The 9,156-nt window shown below is 44.7% G+C and overlaps 1 protein-coding gene across 1 annotated transcript; it reads right to left on the bottom strand.

Moving 5' to 3' along the window:
* Positions 1 to 4,188: 4,188 nt before the first annotated feature.
* On the bottom strand, positions 4,189 to 7,495 carry LOC143279513 (leucine-rich repeat and fibronectin type III domain-containing protein 1-like protein). The gene has a single exon (XM_076583566.1). It carries the CDS (start codon positions 6,369 to 6,371, stop codon positions 4,788 to 4,790), a length of 1,584 nt encoding a protein of 527 aa, XP_076439681.1. The 5' UTR covers positions 6,372 to 7,495; the 3' UTR covers positions 4,189 to 4,787.
* Between the last annotated feature and the right edge of the window lie 1,661 nt (positions 7,496 to 9,156).

Below are 9,156 nucleotides of genomic sequence, written 5' to 3'. Positions count from 1 at the left end.
ACGTGTATGACCGTTTTTACCCCGCCATGTAGGCAGCCATACTCCGCTTTCGGGGGTGTGCATGCTGGATATGTTCTTGTTTCCATAACCCACCGAACACCGACATGGATTACGGGATCTTTAATGTGCGTATTTGATCATCTGCTTGCGTATACACACGAAGGGGGTTCAGGCACTAGCAGGTCTGCACATATGTTGACCTGGGAGATCGTAAAAATCTCCACCCTTTACCAACCAGGCGCCGTCACCGTGATTCGAACCCGGGACCCTCAGATTGACAGTCCAACGCTTTAACCACTCGGCTATTGCGCCCGTCATCAATAACAACAAAACACGTGTCTATACCGCGAAGCATCAGCAGACAAAGACGTTCGGTCTGTGAGAGAATGGTCCAGATCGCCCTAAACTTAAATACAGCGTACACGGTTTTTTGGGTGGTTGTTTTGTTGTTTTTTTTAAACACATTACTAACATCAATGGAACAAAATTATTAGTATGATGATGAGGGTTAAACACAATAAAAGAACGTAAATAAGCAATATAATATATTTCGTATAGGAAAACATGGCCATCAATTTGAAAGAAAAACAAATATTAAAGACAACTTGAAAAATTTATTTAAAAAAAAAAAATACTGTTTCTATGGCTCTGCCTCACATATGCATTTTTCAGTTTGGCTTTGTTCAATACACAGGTGCAGAGAGAGTCGATGAGAGAGAGAGAGACGAGAGAGAGAGAGAGACAGACAGACAGACAGAGAGAGAGAGAGAGAACATAGTTCAACTCAACACTAAATAAGGCAAGGAGCATAAGCAATAATTAAAAATCAATACACATATGTGAACAGTTTGAAGCAACCCAGCCAACCCTAAAGGCTGGCTAACGTATAATGAAGTTTCCATTGATTAGCAATTAGCACGGAGAAACAGTCTGTTAAATCGTTGGTATTGCCATCATACAAAAGAAAACATTTCTTAATAATAATAAAATAAAATAAAGAATAAAGTAAAGCCACAAAGTACAGCATTCTGAAACTGCAGATTGTCAAGGGAGACATCTGATCGTCAAGCCATGATAACACTCTGCTTTTCTTGTGTAGGGCGGAGAGGGCTGGCTGTCATTAAAAGGAATGTTTGTTCGGGTTTGTTTGGGTTTGTTTTGTTTTTTTAACTTAACATTGATATTATTTTAGTACATCGTAGATTTATTCTGGTGAGAGCATTGTGATTTTTTTTCAAACTATGGCACACGCTGCAGCTTTTGAATACATCTTGTTGGTATTTGCATTAACTGGGCTTTTTTTTATGTTGGGACTCCACTGTCAAATTATCATATTGAAGTAAAATCGGTGGCTCTGTTATCGCCGATGTGGAGAGCTAGACTAAAACCATATGATAATGTGTATTTGGTTAGAGACCTTGAGAGCAATGGTCTTTTTTTCTTTCTTTTTTTTTTTTTTTTTATTAAACCTGAACACATTTCTGTCTGTTCATGGACGGAAACACGACCAAAAATATCCGAGGCACAGATTCACGAACAGCTTTGTAAACCTTGCTGAGAAACACACACACACACACACACACACACACACACACACACACACTGTATATGTATCAAGAAATTCTCTCTCTTTTTTTCTTTTCTTTTTTTTTACAGAAAACAAAAGGAACTTCGGTGAACTAACGTTTCCCAACATAAGGGAAGTAACTTACATCACAATATCAAGGGAACTAATCGGCACCCAAAACATAAGGGAACTCAATGGATCAGAGAAGAGAATTGAACTTCTCAAAGTCTGTGACCTGTCTACATCTCTTCAGTGGACACCCTCGTGCGCCATTAGACACAATGACCACCACCACTTCCCCCCCCTCTCTCTCTCTCCCCCAACAGCAGTAGATCAAGCCTTTGAAACCAACACGTAATTGTCTTCCTTTGGACCAGCTGAGTTCCTCAAATTTTGGCGAAGATCCGCTTTCACCTGTACATGTTACGAATCTTATACATATATATATATATATATATATATATATATATATATGTATGTATAATGGATTGCAAACACACACACACACACACACACACACACACACACACACACACACACACACACACACACACACACACACCATGGACAGACCTGAATCAAATTTCACGGGAATTTACAAACATAATAATCTTAACAACAATGATGATAATAATAATAATAACAGTAATAATAATTTCTCAATTTCTCAAGGGGCTGAATTTGGGGAATAGCGCAATGCCGTGCAAATGATTAGAAGGCGTTTGGTACATGAAGAAGAATCAGACATCGAAGATTAAACATCCGAACGTCAGTGTTATCTTTGGTAGGAATAAAGATTTTTTTTTTTTAATGCAAAGTAAAGATAAGTGAAGTAAAACAAAACACATGCAACTGCGACTTTGTATGATCGTTTCAAGAACAGAATATAAAAAGGGGGGGAAAAAAGAAAAAAAAAAACAACAACCGCGTGTTCAGTTATAATGTACGTGGACGTTGTAACCAGAAGCGCGCGCGCGCGCACACACACACACACACACACACACACACACACACACACACACACACACACACACACACACTGACAGAGAGAGAGAGAGAGTCGAAAGCCGTACACCAAATTAAGCAATATCCTAAAATGATATCAAAAGGAAGAGAGAAAAAAAAAAGCAATATAACTGACTCAATTCAAACCTCGGTCAAAAATGTAGAGTTGAGTCCCCTCCCTCTCCCCCCAGCACACACACATTCTGGGGATATACTGTCTAAAATACACACCATTGTTTGTATAGCTATGCCCCTTACCCGAAACAACAAATTATCTTTGGCAGAATATGATTTTCATGAATGTGTGTGCTATATATAAACACTGATTCAATAACTAGCGCGCGTATATGTGTGTATATATATATATATATATATTGTGTGTGTGTGTGTGTGTGTGTGTGTGAGGGAGAAACGGTTTTCATAACCCAAGTCACACCAGCATAATCCGTAAATACGTATACAAAGCGGATTTTTAGTTTTCACTTAAAAGTTGTGATTTCCTGCTGGATACTACTGAACAAAGACATGAGACAAAACAGTGATTAAGCGAAACGCGATAACAACGAGGCGTGTCAAGAAAGCGATCGCATGAACAAAAATCTGATTAATTAACCTGCAACACCTTCCATGAAAATTAAACAAATTCCGTTTTATGTCCACGTGATCATCGTATTGCCGTGTGACTTAGCATGTCCTTATCATAAACACAGTGCAGTTCTGTAACTCATTTTTGTTGAATCCGTATTTGGACTTTGGACTTCTGTTTTTGTGAAAGCTACATTCTTTGCATGTATAACAATTATGACATATATATATATATATGTGTGTGTGTGTGTGTGTGTGTGTGTGTGTGTGTGTGTGTGTGTGTGTGTGTGTGCGGGTGTGTGTGTGTGTGAGCACAAAGGAAACCAACCCAAAATATTGCAGCCATAACCACGAACAGAAAGTACAGCTACATGCTACATACCGTAGCATAAGCAAGACGCCAGGCAAGAGTACCACCATATTGCACATTTGTTGTTTAACAACTACATGCGTTCTTTTGTTTCTGGCAAAATCTGTACATGTAGACAACGTGTTACATAGTGTGCTGATGCACACATACATTTGAACTCTCAACAAGACATACTAATTCATACCATTCTCCAAATATAATAACAATAACAGTTATAACAACAATATCATTTTATGAAGTACTACTACTAATAATAATGATGATAATGATGCTGATGAAGAAGAAAACACGAAGATCATAATCATGACAGTACATACACACACATTACGTCATTGTGTTTTAAAGCTGGGTATGGAATTTCACGTTTTGATTTCCTCGTGTGGCCATAATTATCATCATCGTGTTCAGGAAAGCAACATGCCACCACGGAATCCAACGACATATCACGCGATGAAAGTGACCATGAATACGACCTTTTTTCATGTAGACGACAATATTTGCAATCATCTTGCGCCCACACTGTTCGCAATGGGCGTGACGTGGCCAGTTTGTCCGAGCAGTTGGTAATAATGATAATGATAATAATAATGATAAGAAGAAGAATGAAGATGATGATGATGTTGATGATGATGATGATTATGATGAAAGCCATTGTTGTTCTTCTGTACAGGATCACACAGAGATAAGGACACAGAGGAATCGAGTGTACACACACGTTCAACAATGTTCAACAACAGTTAATTAAATCATCTGGAAGTTCTTCACACCACGCCAAGCACTTGTTTGCGGCTTATGACACGAGGCGTGGGTGATGAGTGACCGGCTTGGCAGTTTTTGTGGGGGCAGGGCGGGGCCTGGGGGGGCGGGGGTGGGTGTTGTTGTTTGCCACAGTCCACAATGGCCGGTTATGTAGTTACCCCAGCACTACATGTGAGCGTTAAGGGTGCACCAAAGTATCACTTAACTGAAGAACACATCGCTGTGGAAGCAATAGTCTGGATGGTGTGTTCAACGTCAGTGGTAAGTTCTGGTGTGGACGAGTTCGACATGAACGGTTTGCAGTCATGTTGCAAGTCCGACACACACACACAATTGGTCAGACACCATTTTGGCAAGTTGCTGTTGTTTGTGTCCACAGGGATATGGAATCTATGTCGGTCGAGTCCAGGTCAGTCCAGGATGCCGCCTACCAGTGAAGTGCGTCAGAAATCCCAAAGGATTTCTCGGAGAGAGGGAACACCAGTTCTTGAGCACTTGGTTTCACGTGGGGCACTCAGGGCGTCCATGGTGGTTGAGCATCCTGATGCGGTTCTCGCCATCTTCACCCATGATGTAGAGTCGAGCCGGGGCGAGGGGTGGTTTGCAGTCCGGCACCGAGTAGTGGTCCTCCGCCAGCCTCTCCTTGTGGCGTATATACAGGTTGGCGCCGATGATGCTGAGGAGAAGGGTGATGACGAAAGTGCCCACCACAGCTCCCACCAGGTCCAGAATGGTGAAACGAACATCCACGTCTTTCATGGTCTTCACTTCATCGTCCTCCATCTTGTCAAACTGCTTCTTCTCAGGCTTGTTGATGCCCCAGTCGTAGGGTTTCTTCTCTGCCTTGACAGCCTGGTCCCTGAACTGCCAGCTGCCTGAAGGTCTGGGCGTGGCACGGTCGGCCACAATTACGTTGCTCTTGGGATGGTGGAAGCTCTTCGGGGTTGTTCTGGGAAGCATCGGAAGAACTGGGGGAGGAGGGGGAGTAGCGGGCCAGACCACGTTGAGGGAGAAGGTGACATTGCCCGCGGGATTGCTGGCAACACACTTGTAGCGCGCGCTGTCCGTCAGCTTGACGTTGGTCATGTAGAGGATGCCCACAGTCTGTTCCGTGTCTTCACGTGCTGGGGAATAGATCTCGGTGGTTCCATCAGGACGGATCCAGTACAGGGTCGGGGTGGGGTCCCCTCGTGCTTGACATGTCAGCTTGCCCATCTCACGTTCAAAGACAGCGTCCACGTTTCGGAATGTGGGCAGGTCACATCTGAAGTCGTCTGCGGTCAGGTTGTTGAACTGCTTGCCTCTCACCAGGGCAGGGGTGGCACAGATTGGTAGGTCACCCCCTGAGAAGACAGAGGAATGCTTCTTGAAGAACTTGTGCAGCCAGCCAATCTCACAGTTACAATGGAAAGCGTTCCCTCCCAGCCTGAGGTGGCCAAGTGTGTTGAACAGATAGAGCCATTCCTCGGAGAAGGACTCAAAGTTGTTCTGATACAGCCAAAGGGTTCTCAGAGTTCCGTTCAGAGGAGACATCACATTCACGGACAGTTTGGACATACCGCTGTTGTGCATGTACAGTCCTTGCGTGGTCATGCCTTCAAACGCCCCTTCAGACAGCTGGATGCCTTTGTTGTCGTTGATGAACAGGTGTTTGAGGTTCAGGCCACTGAACGTGTTATCAGCAATGAAGGTAATCTTGTTGTAGCCGATGCCCAGCCACTGAAGATTGGTCAGGTCTGCAAACGTGTTGGCAGCGAGGGTCTCGATGCCACAGCGGTTCATGTACAACGCCTGCAGTTTGACCAGGTTGGTGAAGTTTCTGCGGGTCAGCACGGGGTTCTCGAAAGAGTTCTGGTCGAGGACGAGCTCGATGGTGTCATAGGGAATGCCTTCAGGGATGGAGGTGAGGCCCTTGTTGGCGCAGTTGACGGTCTTGCTGTGAGGCGCACAGAAGCAGCTCTTGGGGCAGGGGAAGGTGGGGTGCACGCAGCAGAACAACATCAGCATCAGCACCGAAACATAATGAACTTGACTGGATCGACTTTGCTGAAGAACAGCTGAGCCACTGCACTGGTTGAAACCCATCTTTATGCTCTCTCCAATTGTAATGTATCAACTGGTTAAAAGTGGGGAGAAGGAAACCGCCCAAACGCTATCTAACAGTGACGAAGTAAGTTCAAAGTCAACAGTAAAACTGTTATATTTTCAAGAATGAGGAACGCACATGCAGCAAAACAGGTCTGTATTGTTTACTGAAGAACAGTTCAAAGACTACAACACTGACATCTGCGCGCAGTTTTCACGCTGCTGACGATGTATTGATTTGCAGACAACGCTTCACTCGTTTTGTCTTTTGCTGGCAGTCAGGTCAAGGTCTCTGTGTTGCCATCGCTGTTCCTCAGTTGCATGCAGCAGAGAGAAATGGCAGTACTGTCAGTCGTTATTACTGTAGAGCACTGGGATATCGAAATTTTCTTTTTCCAAAGTGTGTACATATAATTTCTTTGGAAAAACAGCCGAAGACGACAACGTCACTTTGTTGCTTGCTACGTGTGCGATTGCCAATAACAACTGAAAGTTAACAAGCCGGCAATTGTTCAGTCCAGTAATGATGACTTCTAACCGCAGAAAGAGACAGTCACCAGGTTATCAAGCTGCCAGACAAGAAAATGACAAGCCAATGTTTGAATGTTGTTAAAAGAAAAACAAAAAAGTTCCAACGACTCACCACACGAGAATAATAACACCGACCAAGATGTCACGTCTTGTGTCCACCAGTCATCCACCTCGCGAACAAACACAGAAGAACTTGCAAACAAATACCACCCGTCAAACTTGACAAGGAAGTGAGCAAAACTCCCCTTCAACACTTTCAAACAGGAGCAACCAACCACGAACCAGCTCTGTAGCTCGATCCAACAACCCGTGTACAACACACGCTGCGAAGAAACTTTGTGTTTCTTTTCCAAAGTCCCAAGACGCGAGGATCGAAGTTGTAGTTGTTGTAGTGAGTGAGGGAGTGAGACTTGGACTTCGGCTCTGGCTTCTTGCACAGCAGGGCTGAAGAGAAAGTTTCCTTTTCGTTGGCGAAGTAAAGCTTTCAGGCAGTTAATGCAGCAGACTGCGGAAAGTGAACTCACCTAGCCTACAAGTAGTAGTAGTAATAATAATCCCACTGGCCTCTCGCTCGGTCCACCGGAGCTGGCAGTGACAAGGCTCGGAATGGTGGAGGGAGGGGCGTGCGGCGCCACAAAACATATCCCCCTGGCCCTGGCCCGCCGCCACTGCGGCCGCGCTGGCTGCGTGTGCAGTAAGCTGCGTAGTGTTCGTACGCTTGCTTGCTGTACCGGTGGTGGTGGTGGTGGTGGTGGTGGGGTACGGTCGGGAGCGGGAGGGTGGTGTGTGGGGGGTAGAGTGGGGGTGCTGTTTGCACGGTCGGGAAAGGCTTCTGTCTATGCTGTACGTCTGTCTAGCATGAGTGTGTGTGGGGCTGCTCTGTCTCTGCTTCTCTGTATCTATCTGTCTGTCTGTCTGTCTGTCTATCTCTGTCTGTCTGTCTGTCTGTCTGTCTGTCTCTCTCTCTCTCTCTCTCTCTCTCTCTCTCTCTCTCTCTCTCTCTCGCTTGTTCGCTCGTTCTCTCGTCCCTTCCTTACTTTCCCACTCTCTCCCGTTTATCTCTCTCTCTCTGTCTCCTTCTCTCTCTCTCTCTCTCTCTCTCTCTCTCTCTCTCACACACACACTCTCTCTCTCTCTCTCTCTCTCTCTCTCTCTCTCTCTCTCTCTCTCTCTCTCTCCTCCTTCTTCTTCTTCTTCTTCTTCTTCTTCTTTCTCTGTCTCCCTGTCTCTGTCTCTGTCTGTCTCTCTGTCTCTCTCTCTATCGTCTCTCTCCTCGTTTGTGTGTGCGTGTTTGCGCCAGCCGAATGTGCGTGCGCGAACATGCGCGTGTATGTATGTGTGCATGTGTTGAATGTGCATGCGCATGCACACGCTCGCTTTGCGCACATGCGTGAATGCCACAGTGTGTTGTGACTGTGTCTAAGTGTGTGCGTGTGTCTGTCTGTCTGTCTATGTGTCTTTTGTGTGTCTATGTATGTGTGCACGTGTCTCTGTCGGTCTTTACGTGTGTATGAAAATAGTTCTGTAATTATGTCTGGAAGTTTGCATGTTGGATATTTCTGTGTCGTTCATTTATAGCACATTGACCTGCAGTAGACTAGACTAGACGCTTAACGGTGCCGAATACATTATTTATAAACGGCGGTGATGTATGGGAGCTGCTGCATTTAACTGTGCTCTATTTACCCACCCTGTCAACAGCTGTGCAGACTGATGTAATTGCGTATATTTGCATACGTTATAGATTATGTGTCAATCTGAAATGTGTTTGGGGGGCGGGGTTGGGGGTTGGTGGTGGTTGATAACATTGCACATGCATGTTGTGGGAGGGAAGGAGTGGAAGGCTGCGTGCATGCGCGCGCGCGCGTATGTGTATGTGTGTGTGTGTGTGTGTGTGTGTGTGTGTGTGTGTTTATGTGTGTGTGTGTGTCTATGGCTGAGTGTGTGGGTGTGGGCGTTTGCGTGAATTTGTGCGGTGCTTGTGCGTGCGTGTCTGCATAAAATAGAATAGAATACTTTTTATTGTCATAAAACCTTAAAGTTTATAAGACACAATGAAACATAAACATGAGCATATAGAGAAGAGAAACATTCATGAACAAATTTCGCCAGCCTTGGCTGTAGCTCTGTTAGAAGGATCAATTCACTTGGCTTTGCATTTGGACGACATATATCGATCAGGAATCTGTGTCTGTAACTATTGTACTTTACACAATTGTCTAAAAGGTGAATCTCATCTTCTAAACTGTTACAG

The sequence above is a fragment of the Babylonia areolata genome, chromosome 2 (genome assembly GCF_041734735.1).
Source record: "Babylonia areolata isolate BAREFJ2019XMU chromosome 2, ASM4173473v1, whole genome shotgun sequence".
Lineage (NCBI taxonomy): Eukaryota > Metazoa > Mollusca > Gastropoda > Neogastropoda > Buccinidae > Babylonia > Babylonia areolata.
This window is presented reverse-complemented; position numbering and strand designations above follow the sequence as displayed.

Coding starts and splice junctions, on each gene's coding strand:
- LOC143279513 (XM_076583566.1), bottom strand. CDS start 6,371: ATGGGTTTCAACCAGTGCAGTGGCTCAGCTGTTCTTCAGCAAAGTCGA.